Source organism: Bombus bifarius, unplaced genomic scaffold, assembly GCF_011952205.1.
Source record: "Bombus bifarius isolate JDL3187 unplaced genomic scaffold, Bbif_JDL3187 scf7180000008169, whole genome shotgun sequence".
In the NCBI taxonomy this organism is placed as follows: Eukaryota; Metazoa; Arthropoda; class Insecta; order Hymenoptera; family Apidae; genus Bombus; species Bombus bifarius.
The window spans coordinates 872855-895662 of NW_022884490.1; the positions used below are offsets into that span (position 1 = coordinate 872855).

The following is a 22808-nucleotide window of genomic DNA, read 5'->3' on the forward strand; positions in this document are numbered from 1 at the left end:
AGCTGCGAACAAGGCGTGAAATCTCGGCCTTAATCAAATTTATACTCGCCCATCGGAAATTAAATTACAAAATCGCCACGAAGAATTCAGTTGTTAAATAGAAGATATCGGGCAAATATTAAATCGAACAGATTATATTTGAATAGGTATTTTTAAAAAGACTTATCAAAAAGAAAGCTTCTTGCTTGTGAGATAATCGGAGAATTATCGACTCGATTAACTGGATCGATTGGAATTCATTTCTAAACTTCATCGTTTGTTAAACTGCTTAATGTCGCAAGATCTGCGTCTCTAAGGTACCGAAAGGATCGGCTGCGACTATTAAAAAGACTGATGCATTCACCTGCTAAATTATTTGTTCATTTAGCACCTTGTCAATTGCTCGAATTATATACATATTTGACCAGGTATTTATGAAAATACATATTTCCAAAGAATTTCGGAAATATGATCTTCTTATTCAACAATGCGAGATTTGAAAATAAGTTTCATCATATCTGTTTAAAAATATCACTGACGAATCTTTTTTTCAAAGTGAACGTAAGAATAATACTCGAACGATCAGCGACGCTGTCAAGAAACAATATATATCACCTAATTAGCAACAAAATCTGTAACAACAAACGACCAATATCTTAAACATCTCACTCTATACTCCGACGAATTCGTGAGCAGCCTGCAATCCAAGAATGCCGATTGAAATTTCCACCTGCTCGAACAATCGGCGACAATGTCAAGGAACGATATACTTAATCAGCAACGAAATGCGTGTCAACTATTCGTGTAACAAACACACCACAAACGACAAGAATACGAATAACTTGAACAACGTATTGCATGCTCTGGCGAACTTGTGAGCAACCTACGGCACAACGATGCTTCGATCGAAGCTTGGACCTACCCGAACAATTGGCAACGACGTGAAAGAACAGCGGATTGGCAAACATCGACGAATCTTGCTATCGAAATCTTGAAATTTCAAGGATTACGGAAAGCCGGAACGGCCGGCTGGAACTTTCTATTCGAGGAGATATTTCCCGTAAGGTTCCAACAGCTAACCGTTCACGTAGACCGCCCATTGTGAATTCTTCGACCAAGTCCCGGACATAACTCTTCGGTTATGTCACGCGCGTTCGGATGATCGAAATCGGTGCGGATGTTGTGGAAAAACAGCGGGGACAAGAACAGCCAGGCAGTTTCCACTTTCGTTACTATCGACTTATGCAAATGGGCCTCATCATAGAACTTTCTACTCGGCCGGAATCTCTTTTCGTCGCCGTTTCATTTGGCCGCCGCCACCTCTCTCTTTTCCTATCGTTGCTTATACGTTCAGTATCGTGAATTCTTCTAGAAAGTTCGAAGAAGATAAATTACAAGGACACCACGAACACGTTCCCGATGTGTGAAATCGGACGAGGGGACGTCAGGCCGGTTGTAGCAGATTCGTGATCACGAAAACGATCCGAGTCAATCGAGGCTAACGCGTGAAATTGCCACGTTTCTGGTCCGCTTTTATTAGGGGACCGGGCCATCCTGCGCCCAATTTAAACCTCGAATTTTCATACACGATACCCGTCCACGTCGTTTCAACGTTGTCTCAGCTCCTTCTCCATGCAACGTTATATAAATACTTTGTCGAGATTGATTAAATCACGGAGTGAGCGGTTCGAATGGTGAGAAAATTTATATATTTAAACGTATATCATATTCTACCTTGTTCTGGATTAATTTTCCATTAGGAAATTTTTATTTTGCAGCGGACATAGATTTGATTTGTTACGGGATACTTATCCATCCTTATCCGTTGAAAGCGTTGAGCTGTTTAATGTTACACAGCCACATAAGGATTTCAGTTCAGAGTTATAAGAGGTCAGAAAGAAATGACTAGTTGCCCTCGAACGAAAGCTCGCGTATTCTGGCTCGTGGTCGTAAAAACGAATTACTAATCCTAAAAACTAAAACGCTACTTGTCCTTCGATGTACGATTATTATCATCGTATCGTTAATTACCATAGGTATTTAAATCGAGACTCGGTTCTTAATCATTCGAAGAATGGATCAATTATATCTTATATACTTGTATAAAACGTGATTACTATTATTCGTAGAAACCAACTACATTTCCATTTAAATCTCTACTTAATTTACGATTATTCGAGAAATACCGGCGACTCTATATCCAAATTAAGACGCCTATCGTAACGCTCGATTATTCAAAGAGATCACTGACAATAACATAATTGCTTTTCAGAATACCATCAATCACTGTCGCTCGCACGATGACGACGATTACCCAAATAGATCGGTAACCATATCCAAATGAAAATTCATACTTTAACCTAGAATTATTAAAAAAGGAGATCGTTAATTATACTCAAATGCAGATAAAACCGTTTAGAAATCGTTGCGTTAGCTCGGCATACAGCGGTATCGAGAGATATCACTGTCCGCGTTGGCAGTAAATTATTCATACGGGATAAATCTCGCAGTCTGACATATTCGGTTCAACGAACCTCGCAAAGGGGAATTCCCTACCTCGGAGGAGAGCAGCTCCTTTCCCGAAAGACGGCACACAGTGGTATCGTAAATTGTTCCGCGTTCGACGATCGTGACACGAGTGGAAGGAGAATGGTAATTTGTGACGAGTGAATGAATGAAGGACAGGTATTTCTCGGAATTCAGCCTTTCTTCGATGCAATTTCGTCCCCTTTCCGTGAAATTTAAGGACGCGCCTCGCGGAAATCGCCTGCCGAACACGCGAGTAGATTCTCGCTGGTCACGCGCGAAAATATAGTCAGAATTTAATCGTTTCATTTAATTGTTGTCATACGTTTAACGCCCGATTATATCGAGTTATTACGTTCAAATATTTCGACCGGTTAAGCCTTTCTAACGAAACATTATTCTCTTGGGAACACGCTTTAATTACGATGGCCTAAAGGATTAGCGGAATATGTAAAGTGAGATACTGGTCGGAGTAACTGTAAATGAAACGTATGTATTAATTAATGCTCCGATGCTGTTAAACTCTACTGTTCTTTGTAGATTCATCCGATACGGAAGGATACCATCTTATTTATAGATTCGAAATATACGAAGAAACTGTTACGTGCTTGCGTCACTTAACTCTATCTCGTTGGCTGTTTGTTCGTAAAAGATTTCTCCGATCGCTTCGCATTTTTATATTCTATAACGTTACGAGTGGAAACGATATTCCTGTATAATTATTCAGAACGGTTGTATGCAAAAATTTCCACCGGCCTTAGATCAAACGAAATCAATCGTATCTTTCTGCATCTCGTTCCCAATATTTTCAGCCACCGAGCTAAAGCACTTTCACGCCGTATTACGTTTTCCTCTACGTTAGGCTCTACCTAAGGGGAAGGTTAGGGAATATACGGTTCAGAAAAGGCGATGTTTCATTCGCCTGTCGCGAAGAAGATTCCCGGAGAGATAAGATTTTACCTGGGACATAATCCACCGAAACTGTTAACCGTGTTCGTAACTGAAAATATCAATGGGAGAGCCGCTGTTCGTAATAAGAAAGAAATATGGAAATTATCGCTTCGGTTATCGCGATTTATTTTCATATTTATTCGTCTTTATACGTTGAACGTATGTGGCTGTGGTATTTGGTCGATGTTTCCGTTTGTTCGTGCAACGAATGATTTTCATCGGTGGCCAGCCGATGAAAATTCGAACAGTTAGTTATTGACGAGAAATCAGGGAAATAAACGATACATACGCTGAACGAGCGGTTCTTCGTTGGCGGATTGATAGAAATCTGATATGATAATTAGGAACGGAAGGAATTTTGTAATTAACATGCAAATTAGGAAAATGACTGTGTCGGATCAGAAAAGTGGCTGAGAGATTAGCGCTTTTTTTCCTCCTCTTTTTTTTTTATATTCTATCTGCTTGAAAATTTAAATTGCCCAGAGGAATATGCTCGTTGTATCTCCGATCGTATTTATGTATATTTTATCATTGTGCTCGATAAATACATAAGTAAAGTACATAAGTTCTTGTATACGTGTTTCTTCTGTGCTCTCGGCTATACAACAGGCTTCGAGAAAACGTTCGATTCGACGATAAATAATCCGATTTGAATGTAATTCGATGTCAGCTGACTTTCGATCCACGATGAATTAAAAAAAAAAAAAAAAAAAAAAAAAAAAGAGAAAAAGAGAAGAGAAATTACCTCCGGCACACGATACAACGATTTAACGTAAACTGTAAAAACCGCGCTCGATCTGTTACACGAGCAATTTGCAAAAGCGAACGCGTTGTTATTTCTTCGATTCGCGCTCATTAGACGAGCGGCGAGCTTGTTGTGCTAATTGACACACGCAGGAAGCGAAGCATTCGCGCGCGGGACGAGTCGGTTTTGCAAGTTTCCCGATCGTGCAAATTTATGCGGACAGTTGCCGGAGGCCGTGCGGTTCGAGGAAGACTTTTTTTAAAACGAGTTCGTAGAATAAAGGCATAAAACGCGAAAGTGACGAAATTGTAGTCTGAACGGGGAGAGGTGGGACCGATGATCATCGCCGATGTTGGATCTTCGTTACCTGACCTTCCCCCTGCAGGCTCGGTGCACATCAAGATGCAAATACGAACGAGTTTACATGCGAGCGTTCGCTCGAGTTCGAGGTCGTATGAATAAAGCGACGAGATAAACGCGGAAGGCTGGGAAATTGATAGTTTTGCATAGCTGGTATTCGCACGAAAATTCCGTAGAAATTGTTTTATAGTACACAACGGATACGCACGCCTGATCTAGCGCGATAAACATTAATCCATCGAATGGCGTTCTTCACGCTTCGCCACCTCGCGTTCATCCCGAGGAATTATGCTGCATCCTTCCAAGAATTTTTGAAGGGTTTTTAAAAGAATCGCGAAAAGATTGACGCGCTGAAATGGAGAAATGATTGCTGGGTAGAATAAGAAGTTTCCTCGCTCTAGCTGACGCAGACGAAAAGGAGGAATGTAAAGCGGAATCGAAGCCTCGCGTTTATCTCTCTCACATCGAAGAGAAAAAACCCATTCGATCGGTCGAGACAATTTCAATTGCCGTGTGTTTTGTACGAAGCTTTTAAGAAGATGTGGTTGTACTTTTCCGAGTAAAGACGCGTCTAAAAATTTCAACGTTTGATAGGTTTCTTGGAAACTCAGTACCCTCGGTAAATTTTCAGGAAATACGATACGGAAAACAAAAACTGAAGTTCGTTGAATAAAAACAGCAGGGATAAGAAGAGGAAGCTGTTTTATGAAGTTGAAATATTTCGCCGACAGCGAGCGAAGTTCGTTGAATCGCAGAGAGGAAGAAGACATCGAAATAGCAGGAAGAAACGGGAAATATCTAAAATTCTAACACGTATCCGGGATGCTTGAAAACTAATGTTCAATAAAGAAGAGGTCTGACGGGGAAATTAGAATTCTTAGCAAGTGCAATTCATCAAATCGCGGTGATAGAATAAATTGAAGAGGAGAAAGAAAAACGTTGCCCCTCGCTGGCAGAGACGCGAAGATAATCCATAATTCTAACATGTCTGAGGAAGTACAGCGAAAAGTCCATTCACCGCGAATAAATGAATTCCTGAGAACTAAGTGCAAGAAGAATAGGAACTTTTTCAAGGACTTGGGATTTGATTCGTCGCGTAACAAATACGTATAGGCGGAATATCCTTAGGAAAAAGGAATAGTTAAATTTGAGAAATCGCCAAGTTAAAGGATGATCGAACTTGACGATGAAAGTTTACGAAAATCGAGATATTTATTGAGAATTTGAAACAATTTTGTTTGTCTTCTCAAACGATCGTAATCGATTGGTAAAATTTGTTATGACAGTTCGAAAAAGAAGCAGAGAGCCCCGAGAGGAAACTGCGAGTTATTTGAGGAAATAATGTTTTTCTGTAAATCATTTTCGAAATGATGATCGCTCAGGCATGTGAAGTGTTTACAATCCATAGAAGAAAACATTTACAGTTTCAATATGTTTCAGAGAATACGATAGAGATTCGAATTGCAACTAAGTGAGTTCTCGAGAAACATTACTGTCAGAGAAGAAGAATTTCTTCTATGTAGATCTAAGAACCAATTCAATTGCCATTCATCAAATAAAATTATACCAGGAAAAAGATTGAAACGTGTCTTTTTCGCGATGGATTCGTGGAAATAATTGAAACGAATGTCCAAAATTGCGATAAATCTGCATATAATTCTCAAACATCAGTTTCCCTGAGAACAACCCTTTCAAAAACTCCGAACAATTCTCAAGTTGATTACGATATAAGATTTACTCACTACATTGTTCATACTAATTCATACTGTTCGGGAGAGCTGTAAATGGGGAAGGAATTTAAACAGCGTAATTCGAAATAGCATTAAATCTACATTTACGTAACTATCATCACATCGATTTTTCCAAAAGCAATTCCTGCAGCAAGAACTGAAAATCTGTTAAAAAAATTTAATAAGCCCGTTAACTACCATTACGCACTAGATTGGAACGAGAAGGAACTCAAGCAAACAGCAAAATTAAAATGATGTCGCATCTATATATAGTTTTCGATCATTGAGTTCCACAAAAATAACTGTCGTCGAAAGCTTCAAAAATTCCACCAACTTCCCTCGCTGCAAAACTCACGTATTTCATCGAAACGGAAGAGAATTCGAGCAAACAGCGAAATCCAAAACGACGACAAATCAAGTATCAACATCTAACTCCCTGAAGAATTAAAATCTAACCTTGCAGATATGAGCAAAATTGCACAAAATTGATTGGGAGACATAAGAAAACGTAATCTCTTGTCTACAGTCTGCGAGAGACTGCCATAACGAAGCAAAACCGAACGCTCGAACTCGTAGTTCCTCGAGTAAGATGATAATTCAAAATTCAACGCGGATTTGTAAGTAAAATCGCGGTACAAATTTTTGCATTAGAAACATCGGTGTTGGGTTCGATGTAGGAAAAAAGACAAGGTGTTCTGTGATCTCGAGGCTGAGATCGGTCTCAGATCTGTTTCGAGGTCCTACGGAGGAGTCGCGTCCGTTCGCGAGGGTGGCAGAAGAAGCGCGGTCGAACAGTTCTCGGAAAGTTGTTGGTCCCTCTTTCTCTTTCACGCTTATCTGTCCCTCCTGCTTTATCTCCGAGACGTCTCATGCCGTGGCTCGCGGTGAGAAACGTTCTAGGCTCTTCGACGCGATATGCGGCATGCATATAAATTGATACCCATAACCATAACTTATTCGACATATGTACCCAACCCAGTACTGGGAACTCCGGGCGTCCGATAAAAACCAGCATAAATTAAAACGCGTTATTACGTTATACGACGCCCAGCGAGTCTTAATTGATTGCCATTGCTAGCCCCCTTACCCCCTTTACAGAATCTCTTCTCGTCCCGTCTCTCTTTCCATCGTACGTCGGTTTTCTGGTTTATACTTGTTTTATCCTCGTTCATGTTCCTTCCCGTATTGTTTGTTACACGTACGCGCGTTACTAACGGCCAAAAAATCGATCTGAATGGAACTTGCTACTGTACCGGCAAGTCCAGTTACCAGCAGTTTTGCACGGTATAGCAGGATCGTCCGAAATTCTGCCGCTCGTTAAAGTACGATCGAATTCACCCTCGTTTGTTGTCAATTTGTGTCAATTTGACACGTGGCAAACGTAAGAAAAAGCAGCACGTAAACGTAAAAATTACGTAAATTTGCAAGTATTAAAGAGGGGCTATAACGGTGTTCTACGATGACTTAATTTCTTTTTATAAGACATCACGCAATTATATATATATATAATATTAGAAATATATGTTACATAATTATTAAATATATATTGTTAAATAATTATGTAATTATATATATATATATTTTTTAATGTTTAAATGTTCGTCCTTCAGTTTGGAATAAACCTGCAGTTCCCGTGATGATTACAAAGTCATCGATATTTAGAGAAATATGTTTTGCCATCATTTTTTAGAGGCTGTTTGTTCTTGGCCTTTTTGTACGATGGTCTATGAGATGCTAATTTATTGACAGACGGACCAAACTAGAAACATCATTACATGTCCAGTCGAACTTGGTATCCGTTGCGAAAGGAACGTCTCATAAATAATTTCATAAATTTCTCCCTGCGGATTTTTATACCGCACCTAATTGATTTTTCTGAAAAGAAAATTTACATACTCTACGCGACTCAATAATTTTCATTTCTCGCCGCGAGTCGCCGTAAATTTCACAGCGAATCGAGATTCCAAGTCAGTCGCATAATTCAGCTTTACGAAAGCATTTGTCCATTCTACTTGTCAAACAAAATCGTTAATGTCCAATATTTTGTCCCCACAGAGGCACGTAATTATTGAAAGTTGAAACACATGATTCAGAGTTTTGAAAAAACTGTCTATTAAATTATTAAATAAATTTTGATCACAAGCGCAACAAGTTTCAATTCTATTTCAATTTATTTATTCAGCTAACGGGCCGGACCTCTATGTCGCGGAACAGTATAAAAACAGAAAAAGTACAGTGTGTTTTAAGAGTAGATCGTTGCATGGTCGTTCGTTTCCATTTATCGTATTTTCCAACAACTCAATATAGTTCCTCTACCGTTGTTTTACAAATTGCTCAAACCTCCGAACGAAAGTTCCATTAAAAAATGTATTAACAAATAAGAGCTGAACGTTTATTTAAGAAACCCGACATCGCGTAGAGGACGAGCTAATATTAATTGCTCGTATAATTAGTCCTCATGATCTTTCCATTTGTCAGAGAGGGAATCGCGTACTCCCCTAAAAAGTATCGTCCGATTTATGGGCCGCTGTAGGCCGATCCTTTCGGGGTACGTGCATCTGGACGAATTTTGTAGGCGTGTGCTCACACGTACGTGCGGAGTCGCGGTGCGGCCCATATATTATACAAAGTTTCCCCATCTGCCCTCTCTGTTCCGCCAAATCGCGTGGATAGTCGAACGGGGAAGACGAGTCAATATCTCTCCCCACGTGAAGCCGCGGGCAGGTAAAAATGTCTCAACTTGGGTGCCCTGGCTCATCCTGGCTGCTCCTTTTGCTTCTTTCTTTCCCAGGACCTCTTTCTCTCCCTATCTATCTATCTTCCGCCGAGGGCGGCTCCTTCAACAGGCCAGACAAGAGGAAGAAGGGAGGTCCGGTGAAGGAGAAGCAGAAGTAGAAGAAGAAGAAGAAGACGAAGAGGGGAAAGAAGAGGAAGGAGAAACATGCCAGAACGAGATGGATGGATCGTTCGTTGTTTCTGCGCACTGTGTAAAAGTGGCGAATGCCGCGAGCACCGTTCCCTCTGTTCGTAGTTAGACTAATGATTAGGCCCGACGCGACGTGTGCGACGGCTGTTGAGTTTCGGTTTCCTCTTCGTGCCTCCATTTGTTCGTACTATGCTTCGTTCCTCTGTGTCGGCTCTTTAACTCCTTTCCGAGTTGGTGAAACTGTCCCGATGAGATTTCACGCAGGTTACGGGGTTTACGAGGCGGTGCTTTGAAATATTTTCGATTAGATCTCGTCTTTCGCTGAAGAATTGCCATCAGCTCAAGAAAACAGAAAAATGGCACTGTCGGTGGGGACGCGTTTTCTAGTTTGTCTTGGAGATTTGCATTTGTAAGAGACGAATACTTTTGCGAGGAAACAAAAGCAAGGTTTAGGAATAAATTGCGAAGATGTAGATTTAAGGCGATGCTTCGTGATCGCCTTAACCGTTTACGGTTGACGCGATAACGAGGAGAGGAAGGTTCGTGACATTACAGAGCGGAGCTGCTACGTTCGATGAAATCTTTCTCGTTTAATCGCACGTAAGTTACGTAAGTTATGGGATTTGTACGAGGTTCTTTGAAAAATTGGCGAAACCTTGTACATTTGTGAATTTCTAATTCCTTAAGTCCGATGAGTTTGACTGCATCGTTAAAAATATTCTAATTAGATACCGTGTGATCCTATTTTGGTGAAATCCTAAGGCAATAAAAATTTCTAAAATTCTATAAAAATTCCAGTAAAAGGACACTGACATTTAACGTTTCAAGATTCTCTCTGGAATAGCCAAAACTAAGTTTCATACAAATCTCACACATTGAGCAAAGATGAATTCGTTGCTTGTCGAAGCTTTCTAAATCGATTAAACCGTCGTGATTTGCATCTTCCACTGTGACGATCGATCGGAGCACAATTATGCAAGCTATGCGTAAGCCTTTAAACGCAGCGCGGCGGCAGCGGGCACAGAGGAAGAGACGGTATTCCCACGGTCGATGTGTTCGAATGATCCGAAAGGAGCATCCGGTCGCTGCGTTACTGCGAACTAATAATCCAGCCGGACTCGTGGTCGAAAGTTGTCGAACTGAGCATAGAACGGGTGGATCGACTCATCGTCGATCAGCCCGCGAAACGACGGATCTCCGAGAAACGGCCCACGGATATTTCCAGGAAAATATCGCAAGAACGAACAAGGAGCGTTCCTATGTGAAAAGAGGGACCCTGAGTTCGTTTAGTCCGTTTTAGTCCGCCCTCTCTCTTTCTCTTTCCAAGTTCTCGCGTGTATGTTAGGCGCGGAGGAACGAGAGACAAGATGCGAGAAGATGCGAGAAGAGGAGAGGAGAGAGGCCTTTCGAGAGAGTGATTAGAGTTGGAGAAGACGAGAAGACGAAGAGGAGAAGAGTATTTGTAGGTGTACAAGAGAGGACTCTGTCAGAGGAGGACCGAAGACGTAGAAGAGAAAGAGGTGGTTGGTGGGGTAAAAAACAAAAGTCCAGTCGGTCGTGGAGCGGTCCAGGATGGTCCCAAGCTATTCGGGACCACCCCGAGAGCCGAGGGGTCCAGCTCGGCTCGCGGCAATCAGGTGCCGTTGGAATGCGACCGTCCGAAGAGAAAAACAAAACAAATTTTTATGCCCTCCCCTCCTCCTACCCCTCTCTGCCCATCGTTCCCTCCTCTCTTCTTTTCGGCTTTCTCGTTCGCTTGTGCTCCTCGTTCTAGTCCCCCACCTCCCGTGAGTCGGCCTCCTCGGGAGAAACATTAGGCATTACTTAAGGGCCACAGTCCTCCAACCATAGCGGAGGAAGGGTACCTACTGCTGGCTTCCCTTTTGCTCTCTGTTCGAGGCGCTCGCTTTGGCGGTAGAAAAAAGGACGATTTCACGCTGCGAATTGTCCACGGCTCGTTCTGGGGGCCTCTCATTTACGGAGGTAACGATTCCCTTATCGATCTCGTGCCGGAACGAGGATAGCTGGTTATCGGTGTCGGCTATAGGCTGCCTGCTGCCCGTGCACTGGCCATCCGCCCTCTTCCTCTTCTTCGTCCACGTTTCGACGATCTGCCGATCCCCGTTTCGAGGCCGTACCGCCAGCCAGATCGCTCGGGGATTAAGATGTGACTGGGACGAGCTCGGTTCGTTGTTTCGGGGAAAATTGATTTGCAACCAGTTTAGCGTGAACGATGGAATTACCGTTGGCTGCTGGCGGGTCGGGGGCTTTGCTGGAACCTGGTTGATCGATGTTTGCTGAAAGTCGAATCGCTACTTGGAACGATACTCTTTTTTCCTACCGGCTGACCGAGCCTCGTTGCGAAGCCGAGTCGTGCTATATCCGACTCTGTTCTCCTCCTCTTCTCTTTTAGTCGCTTTCTCTTCATCTTTTTCGTCCTTTTCTTGTTTTTGTTCCCGGCAGGATATTAATTAAGGGTTTCGCAATCTAGATCGCAAGTAACAGGTTACGTTTTACGCGCGTTGTTACGTTGTTTGAATGATCGAGTGGAATTTTAATTTTTCCTACTGTGCTTGCGAGAAGCTAATAACGGAATGGTAATTTTTACGATAGCGAGAATTTAATAATGCGGATTTGGAAAAAAAAGGGAGAAGCTTATATCGAAGCTACGTTTTGATTTTGAATCTTGCGTTTCTTATACGGTCAAAATATTTGTTGATCGTTGCTTTTGGTAGTTCTGCTATGCTTTGTCAAGGAACTTGTACGACAGCAACGATATATTTCCAACGGTGCATTGTAGACCGATATTCGGAGAATGGAACGGTTGTAGAGGAATTTAGGCAATGTCTAGGTAGACAATTAGGGAAGACAAGTTTGGGCCGGTGCTTCGGTTCGAAATTTATCGTAAACGAACAGGTTACTCAGTTTACGGAGATTATCGGCATTTTACCTTTTCCGCTGTTTTCTAAAGTTTTACCTTTCGTGGTTGAACAGGGAGATAAGGAGAAGAGGTCTACCTCGAAATAAAAGGATAATTACTCTTAAGTGAGGTAGTTGCGCAAAAGGAAAACAACGAAGCGTATGTATCGTATCGACGATATGATTTTCTATTTCGCTAAGAATATTTACAGAAACGAATATTTATAATAATTAAACATTACGAACATAATATTCCAGTTTTATATTAGGCGAGAGAAAAGTTTGCAACTATAGTGATCTATGTTGATACATAATATAGGAATATGTTAATTTATATATGCGCTATAGGAATTTGTAAAGAAGCAATTTTTATAATTAATACATATTTGGCTTTCATACTTTTTAGTTAACTAATAAAGAATCTAATCACAGAAAATTATACTCCTGCTGTTCATTTAACGTTCGTTCGAAACATTTTCCGCTACAATTAACAGTTTCGACGATATTTCAGGTTCTAATTCTTATGATGCAATATATGTACAAAACTATGTTAACAGCTATATTTAAAAAAAAATGTGTGCTCTTTATGACCAAAGTAGTCTCTAGTACATCGACAGTGTCCATAGAAGCGAAATTGTTAGCTTAATAGGCAGTACAGCGTTATTCCCCGTTACTTTCCCCGAAAGTATTGTAAACCTAAGTACCTTCCTATTATTCTTCGCTTTCCAGTCATTTCGATGTTACGTATCTACGATAAGTAACGATGCGCTTTATTTATTTCCCTTTTCTCGCGGCTCACGGCCCCATTACACGCCTATACCGATGCATTACACCATCGTACTATCGTTTCCTAACATCGTGAACGACAAAAAAAATCTCTGTTTTCTTAAGATCCAACGATGGACGCTTTTACGAAGGGAATCGTCGAAAGGATGTTTACAAAAGTTATCTCAGCTATCGGTATCCGGCCGAAGGATAATGAGTAAAAGCGCTTTACCCCGGGTGAACCAGCTAATTGCCATTCGACAATCCCGTCGTAAATCTACGTTTACCTTTCGTTTCGTCAGATTCGCTCGGTCGTCATCGGTTAATGAGACGCTTTTTCTCGATCTGCAGATCATCATGTTCCGGGAGTGAGGCATGAGCGCGGCAAAAGGCTATGGTTTGACGTCTCCGAGGTACCACCGGGGGAGCACATAATCAGTGCAGAGCTCAGGCTCTATCGCAGCATGGACGTGAAGAATCGGAGGAATCGCGGATCGTACATGATCACAGCCTACCGGGTCTTGAGAACCGAAGACGGGTGAGTCTTGTAAAAGGGGCTTGTTTGCATGTGACGCGATTTACTCGGGCTGTCAGTTCAAAGTTAGGGATAATCTGCTTTCAGCGAGGATTATACGAGGTGTCCTTTAAGTATGTGGCTCTTTCTAACTCTTTAAGAGCCAAGATATACGGGACTTTTATCGTAATAGTTGCCACGGTCGTTCTGATCTTTGTTCCGATAATGTAGAAAGTCATATCGAGTCGAAAAAGTAGTCGGCAAATTGCATTATTAATTTTCTTATTAGTTTCTTCGATAAGAAATCAAATGACGTATTTGCTTTCAACATTCTAACTTTCCACGCAAGAAGTGAAAACGTTAAACTAATTCGTTTAGTGCGATTTGGCGAGAATTTCACAGGAATACCTAATGCCAATAGCGATAAATTTTTAAAGGCGATTTTCTTCGCAGTAAAACGTAATATATAATAGAGAGCTCGTTATGCGTTAAAAGTAGATGGAATAAGACCATTAATGCTAAAACATAGTACCCTCAAAATTACTTTCGCAATGCTAATTGTCCCGCTAGAGTCATATTTCAATTAAAATCCGTTTTATATACATAAACAGAATTTTTCTTCAGTGGTTTTCAGAGGAAACAGAGGTTTTCTATCGCTGTATCCTCGAAACACGTGCCATCGAAGGAATGTTGTTTAAAAATCGTAACTAATTTTTCCCACACCTTACACCTTGTTCGAGGCAACAAATTCAAAGACGCCGAATTACGTATTTTTCCTTACGAGCTTGCAATGGAATGTGTTTTTTCCCTGAATGTCATTATCGTGTTAATTGGAATGTCCCGTTTCTGGGAAAAGTGTTTCAGGTATTGTTCCTACCTGCAGTCAGCTCTGACTGGCTACTATTTCGGGGTGAGTAAGGGTGACTGATAGGTTTGAGGTGACCTTTAACTAGCGAGTAGGGCGAAGAGGAGAACGGGGAAGGGGCATGGTGGACAAACGGTACTCTTTCTCTTCTGTCTTCTTCCGACGTTGGTGAAGCAGATCCCACCCGGGTGGGTGGCTAGACCAATTTCGTGTTCCTTCAGGCAGAGTCCGTGGTTTTTGACATCGTCATCGTGCCTCTAATTAGGCCGTCCTTAAGTCGCCGAAAAAATCTCAGGTATTTGTTCTACCTGTGAGAGTTTCGGGGACCAGCCCACTCGTCTTTCGTCGATTCTACCTTTCTCATTCATATCCAGGGCCGTCTAGCGGCGCACGAATAACGACCGATTCCTTTCTAGAACCACCGACTATATTACGCCATATTTCTTATATATTGGGTCATTCCATAGCAATGATACATTTTTTATTACGGATATTAGGTGAAATTAGTCAATAAACGATCAGATACGTATATTTTGCCTCGTTCTCTACAGGTGTCCATCCTTCCGTTAAATTTCCCATTCTTTCTTTGTTACATTTAACCCTCGAACGTTGAAAATCCTTACCTGTGAAAAGGTAAACGCGAATTTTGTGCCTTCTCTGATTCCTTTTAAGCATAAACGCTGCAAAGGTAAAACGAAATGTTCTAAAGCTACCTACTATTTTCGACCACCTGTAATTCAAAAGTTACACCGCGATACTATTCTCAAAATATTCTCTACTCCTTTAATTTCAACTATTTCGAAGAGACGCTAGCTCCTGACAATTTCTTAACTCTGAACTTGTTCAATCATCGCGTAAATAACATCATGTTGTTCGATCATCTCAGTTGTTTTTACGGTTCAGGTATTTGATATTTCAGTCTAGTCTTGACGAGCTCCTGTGCGTAGGTACGGTATTTCAAAGTTGACAATGATCTTTTCATCGACTCTTCTCGTTCCTTGTATCGTACTTTCGTTCGATTATCTCTACGATCGAACGATTGTTGTCTTGACGCGGTTCCATTCTTAACCCCGTTGAATTGGATCTCTCGAAAGGACGATTTATCTCGATAGACGCGACAGACCGACGGTTTCAGCAAGTAACGCAGGCTGCTCGGTTCGCGTCCACGTGTCCGCTTCTCAGACGAGAAAGACCGTATAGCGGATGGCGACAGCTAGTCTAGAGCCATCCCTGTCTGATACTTCCGTAGACTTTGGTACTGTGACCTGACCGATATACAGGCCCCCGACAGGAAACGCTATTCCGTAAATTGAGGTAAATTAGCCGTGGAGACGGGCTCCGAGCGAGGAGTTAAGAGCACGAGTTACTTGGTGTGCCTACGCAGTTACACGCACGCAGCCACTCCACCTCCTCTTCCTTCTCCTCCTTCTACTCTTTCTTCTTCGGCTTCTTCCGTCAAACTCGATGCGTGACGCATCCTCCTCCACCTCTTTATCCTCCTCCACCTTCTGGTCCAGCCGAGACAAGCTGGCGACTCTGGTTTCTTACGTGTGCGCACCAGGTTTCCATAAGAGTTCTCCTGTGGTAGGGATACCAGGCCGCGTCAGCTGTCTCTGGACCATGATAAGAGGACTTCTCTGACGAAAGTCAGACAGTGACACTTGCCGTAACGAGCTTCAGGGTCTCGTGCTTTTAGTCTCAATTAGCAATTCATAAATTTTTCTCGCTTGCCGCCGTTTCTTGGACGGCTGTTCTCGCTCCGTTTCGCCGGTTTATGGGGTTCACGTGTCGTATTCGTTTAGTTGAAAAGATCAATTGTACCTTTTTTGTCCTTCTCATTTTAACTTTATTTATATCGTATTAATTTAATATAAACGGAGTACTCTATAAGTAGAATGTAATAGAATATTCTATAAATTTATCATATACATTGTTACTTGTCGAAACATTTGTCTAATACTTCTGTAATTGCTATTAATAATAATAAGTAGAAGTGAAAAATTCGTCAAAATGAGTTACGCGTCGCATTACTGAATTTCGAATGATTAATAACGCAATAGTAACAAATACAGTAATATCCTAACATAAATGTGATTATAAATGCATTAGATGATCATATAGAATTACGTGTACCGTTCTGATAACGCTGTTATCGCAGTTTTACAATCGCTGCCAATTATTGTATCTTATTTTAGCGTATGTACATATTTATATATACACTCGTGCACGCGTATTAAACGTAATTGAAATTTTACGATAATTATAATTCCGCAATTTGATACCGCTATTTTGTTTCAATATTTTGTTTTCATTCTGAATTTATCTCTATCAGACGCGTTTTTATCATTTTTCACCGATCGTTTATCTATTCACGCTTCGCATTCAAGAAATTGTTAAGATTCAATCGGTATTTATCATCGAGCGATGGTATTCAATTTGCCGCGGAAAAAATTGATGTTTGTCTTTGTGCCTGTTTATCACAATGTAACGGCTGCACTTTGAAATTCAAATATACATAATACCTCAGGAAAGCTAAAAGTTGATTGATAATCGCGAGACATCTTCATCAATGCTTACGTTTATGAATGCACAGCTGCGAGGCTGAAATGTATTCAATTCTACGCTTTGCAATTCAGGAATTCACACTCGGCCGAAGGAAAACAATTTAACAGCCGCATCTGTTACAACACATTAAGAGAATTAATTTCAGTAAACAAACATTTCGTATCGCCAACAATACGTTATCGTGAACGTGAAACAAAACGTATATCAATTATTTCCAAGAACATCAATACATTTTAGAATTCGCTGTGAAATTATTAATCATTCGTTCGAAACTAATACCAAATTTCTTCTTCGTTTAAAGAGAAAAATATTTTTAAATAAATCGAGATCGACGGGAGGGAAACAAATTTTACAACCTTAGAGTCGAGTAAATTCTAATAAGCTGGCAAGCACATTGTGAATCTTCTTTTAAACAGAAAAGTAATTTTAAATAAATCGAGATCGACGGGAACCTTAGGGTCGAGTAAATTCTAATAAATTGGCAAGCACATTGTGAATCTGCAATAACGTGCGAGACATAAAACTCGTTACACGTACCTCGAAGCTATTAAAGATAATGTCAAATCGATCGAGATTAAAGGAAAGAAGAAAATCCTGGAACGTCCAAGAGAATTAATAAATATTTAGCGTAGAATAATATCACGATACTTCGAGGTAGCAAGAGCTTCGTAATTTATTAAAAATTCTTCCACGCGTAAACAAACCGTAAACGAACAAACCGAGATAAAAGAAAGGGAAAAAGACGGAAAGAAAATGGATAATGCGTACAATCTCCGGCGATAAATTTATGCGGGAACGTTCGTCCTGCGTCTGTATACAGTTTTAGCGTTCTCAATTATTCAATTATGGGAACGATAATCAGTCCCGGGAAAAAGATAAATGCGTCGTTTAAGGAATGTCTTTGACCGTGGAGATCGGAGATGAGCCCGTTCGCTCAATGAACAATGATTAGTGTGTTTCGCTGAAATCATATTGACACGAGCCACGTGCAAGATAGATTTGCGCGAATTGTCGAGTCACGATCGAGGACGAATTATGGCAAATAGTCGTATATGCTTCGTCGTACGATGTATATCACGGTTAGCGTGCTTACGTAAGAATCAGTGGTTTTCTATTGATCGATTTTATCGATGAATTGCGCGATTCGAAGCCGTGCAACGATAGAGAAACAATATACGTCTTTGACCATCTGCTGTTGAATCTTGGTGTTTGCCAATTAACACACTTTGCTATTATCGCTAATTGTCAGGATATACATATGTACGTTATCGCTTAAATGTATCCGATCGTTTCTTGATCGATAATAGCATCTACGATTACCCTATTTTCTGCTATCGTTATACTCGTATATAGCAGAATATATTTTTCTGTTTTAACGTATTTTATCTGACACGTACGTATTTTGTATGCCCCATGGACAAGATTTAATTTTTATTATCAACAAAAATTGTTAGACGTATTTCGATGTAACGTTACACTTTAGAGATATTGCGATAATGGAAAGAGTACTTTGATAGAAAATTTCAGTGTATAATATGTCAAGCATCCTATTACATCTTCAATGATAACTTTAACATCTTCAGACACGAATATGTTAAGACCACAAACGGATATTCGTTTCTTATTTTTTAGCCTTATTCGTTTCACGTTATGTCCTTAGATACTAATCGAGGCGGACAATATCGGTAAATATTTTGAAATGTTCGAAGAAAAAAAATAAAATTTACCATTACCACATCTCTGTATCTTTTGGGATCGTCGTTAAAAAGTAACATCGATTTCTAATTCGTGGCTTTCGGAAATAGATGGTAAATATAACAGACGATGAATATCATTTAAACTATTAATTTTCCTACTTTCGTAACATTCGCGTAGATATTATTACTAAAAACCGATCAAGACGTTCAGGTATTTAGGAGCAGCCGTGTAGCGAACAGCGCAGCTAATAGTGCCTATTAACAATTCATAGTTGTTGCATAGAGTGAGAAAATATTTGAAGTTTCGTTTGAAGAAGCGTAAAAATTTTGTAGAGGTGCGAGGATGGAAGATGTTTGTTTTGATCAGCGAGATAATTTCCATGTGACGTGTGTTGTCCGTATGATGTCCACACAACTGCGTGTTAACGTAATGAGTAACGCGAGTTTTCCTTGATGTATGCAAGGAAAATCGCAGGGATATTAGTGACACCGAGCATTTAGCGGTTAATGCGTTGCAATGCTTAGAGCTTATTGTTAGTCAGAAGGTAACATTACCACTAGAATAGAATCTTTGACACATACTGTTTTGAAAACTTAACTCTGTTTTACATATTATTTTGCTCGGCTACTTTGCCTTAATACTAGGCTTCCGTTAAGATTTAAATATATAATAGTCACAATTCTGATATATTTATAACAAATCGATATTTGTTATAAATCCAGTTACGTCGAACATTTCGAAATTTCCAAGTAATCGCCAATCCGAATAATCCGAATATTAAGACGACAAAGTTAAATAAATCTTTTGAATCAATTTTATACCTTTTATAGACAAAGTTACAAAACAAAAAAAAAAAAAAAAAAGAAAACATTGGAAACACTGGCGAAGTAGCGATGCCTTAAGCCTCGTTACGATAAATAATATACATACTTTTAATAGAAATTTTCACAGTTGCTGTATTCGTCGTATTATATACGACTGTATTTTTCATGTTGTAGGACAAGGGAGTTGCAATACGTAGATGCAGTGAATACGACGACAGGAAAAGAGGGGTGGTTGACTTTAAACGTTAGCGAGCCTCTCGATCATTGGGTGAATAATCCTGATGGAAACAAGGGATTGTATCTGTCAGTACATCCCGCAGATCGTTCTGGTGAGTAAAAATTTACTATCTTGCAATTACTACTTCTGTGCTGTACAAAGTTTTATGATCTTCTATTTATGGCTTTCCTTACATTACGCGTCTACTGAAGTCTATTCGTTGACTTTCGATCAAACAGAGGAAGTTTTTAATGAAAATGATAGAAATATCGAATAGTTTAATGCTCTATGGTAATATCGCAATATAATGATCATCTATACAATACCTTTTTAAATCGCGATAGTTCGTAAAATATTGTTTATTTAAGTAGAAAAAGGTTTTGAATAAGTTCGGTTGGTAACTGTTGCATTTATAGAAATTTATAGGCAAATCTTTGGAGCACAATGTAATCGAAATGAGAAATTATTTTCGATATAACATAGGAGGCTAATTTTAAAATATTCTGCCTGTGATTTATCTTTCGATAGTCTGCGGAACATCGCAGAAACAGTCCATCCTGTGGGTTTTGCTAAGCTTCAGTGTCCAGAAATTGAGCGTGCAAACATGTGAATGTGCCATTTATATGCATATTTAACTCGAAATTTTCAAATATTCATTTTTTTTATGGGGTTGTTGATCTTTTGGGTAGAAGATTATCGAGAATTTCTTAATCGACTTTGACGAAAAAGATAGCTTCGTACTGCTAGCTTAACAGCTACTTCTTCTTCACAGCTACTTTGTTCCCTGTAAGTCAAACGAAACGCGGTCTCGAATCCTAAAGTTCTACATCGCTGGATATATCCTTTCAAAATGTCGCTGTGAACGTTATCTTTCGATATTCTTTCGTTCGCGCATTCAGATTTTTGTTCTATGATCCAAGATCCTCAACTTCGATTACGCGAATTGTCTCCGTTTCGTGAAAATTCGTAAAAGTATCAACACGATATTTTCGATAAAACGATTCACATAAATTCGAAAGCGTCTCTGCTTACGTGAAAGGACACGAAAGGATCGTAGGATGGTGTACGCAGAGCCGGTGTTCGACTAACGAGTAACAAGACGCGGCGCACGCTTCCTATTGAGCAATAGATCGTGGCTAATAAACGCTTCGGGGTCAGAAGTTCGACGCGGTGAATTCCGGGCATTTCTTGTACACCTGGCAGAGCAGAGAAGGCAGTCTCCGCGGATGTGTACAGGTATATGCTTTCTCGAGCGTACACCTGTTCCACGCTCTCACTCCCATGCTGAAAAGCGTTCCTTGCTCTCGCACGCTGTGCCTTCGGTCCTGTACGCGACCGATCGGCTAGCGATGGCTTCGTATCAGGCCTCGGGCCTTTCCACCTTTCCGGTCCATTTCTCTTCCTCGGAGCTCGCTCGTGCACGTGCAGTCCGTTTCGTGGAATATACCCACAATTATTTTCTATTTGTCACCGATTATTTTCTATTTGTCACTGATTATTTTCTACGCGCGAGTTATGCGCCAGATCGATGCCTCGAGAGCGCTCGTACGTCTCGTTCAAGCGATTTTTTCCACGTCTTCTATGCGACAGCGATGTACTTGTTAGGCGTAATTGAGGCGTATCCGACGAATAAATTTATTTCCGACGAAATTGATCTTCCATCTTTCGTTCAATTTATTCATTTCCTCGGCGAAGATTAATATTTCATTCTTCATTTCATTTATCCTGACAGACGGAGACAGTTTTCTTTATAAATAGCTTATATAGAAATACGTTAGTTCGCGATAGACCCGCGAGGAACTGGAAACGTTAAGATTTTTAGTACGAAACGAGGAAACGTTGATACGAAACGAAACGTAACGAGACGACGAGAGACGAAACGCAGAGGGAAATGGAGGGAGTGGATGGTTTGCGAATCGAGGACGTAGATCTTGCTCGCTTCTTGCGAATTTTCGTGCGTCACTCGAGGTCCTTCCTACTGCTAGCCAGCACGAATACATCATCGACAAGAGGCCAAGCCGTGGCGTCGTCTTGTCTTCCTATACTGGCGAGATGTTCGTGCGTGGGATTTAGCCCGAGGAACGGACAAAGTCCGGCTGTGAGACTATACGAGAGAGACGGAGAACGATATACGTGAACGGAGTGAAGACCCAGATGGTGAGATAAGGACGCCCCTGAATCCAATTCTGCCACCGAATCTTAGATGAGAATCGTCACGAGGCGTACGAGGGAAGATTACCTTGATTTGATTCTTTAGATAAGCTACACCTGTTGGCTGGCCCACGAACCGATGAGCTTTAGATCATTGATGATTTTCGTTTCTTTGCACGGTCGTCGAGCCAGATCTCCTCACCGATCTGGGAACGGTGGTAGCCTTGGCCGATTAAATCTCACCGGGATAACGTACGAAATACAACCAGCTACAGAGATCTCGAACTAATATTCCCGACGAACATGTGTTTTCTCGGTATATTCGAGTGCCAGAGATGAGATTCGTCGATGATCTTCGTATCAGGCTATCCTTCGTTTAAGGAGCTATCGACTCGTCGGATGAATAGGATCTCGAGAAGGTTCGCGTTGAACGTTCATTAAAAGCCTTCTCATCGCTCTTTAACTATGTTTGCTTCGATTATTTCCATGTCGACGTTGCTTGATCAATTCTGCATCGTTGATCGTTACTTGGCCTCCGAATTGTATTTATTTCTACGTTAAAGAGAAATCTTCGACACGCTCTCGTGCGCGTACGTACGTAATTCTTTGTACATCGATGGAAATTCGAGCGTGGTTGGTCGATACGAGCGAATAACCTTGTACGATCTATTCGTCAATGGAGTTTTATCTGTACTGGCTGGCTTGCAATCCGTTTTGTTGTTACACGTTGTAGAATAAATCGATCGCGTTGAATAAGTGCCGGTTGCGTTCGATATTCCGAAGGAAAGATCGAGATAGGGCGCCTTGGATTACCGACATCGACGCAGTAATTGGATCACGATTGTTGAATAATTGAATAATGCTAGAATGCTTTATATCGCGTTCCACCTAATTTTCTTGCAAAACTCCTGTCAGTCTAGCGGGAATACACGTTGCAACGTGAAATTAAATTATCGTTTCAGGCCTGAAACGATCCAGCGAAATAATTACACCGATCCCTGCCTATCCAGTTGTCGGAATCGAAGCATCTAGTCTTCTACCAAGCTATTAACGATTATCCTTTCTCTTTATGG

At 40.7% G+C, this 22808-nt stretch overlaps 1 protein-coding gene across 1 annotated transcript in view; it reads left to right on the forward strand.

The window, feature by feature from the left end:
* LOC117209324 (protein 60A) overlaps positions 1–22808 on the forward strand; it is a 41774-nt gene that overhangs the window by 5139 nt on the left and 13827 nt on the right. Inside the window, exons 2-3 of the mRNA XM_033451244.1 lie at positions 13253–13439; positions 19542–19696. Coding sequence (XP_033307135.1) covers positions 13253–13439; positions 19542–19696 — 342 coding nt within the window. The remainder of the gene's footprint in view (positions 1–13252; positions 13440–19541; positions 19697–22808) is intronic.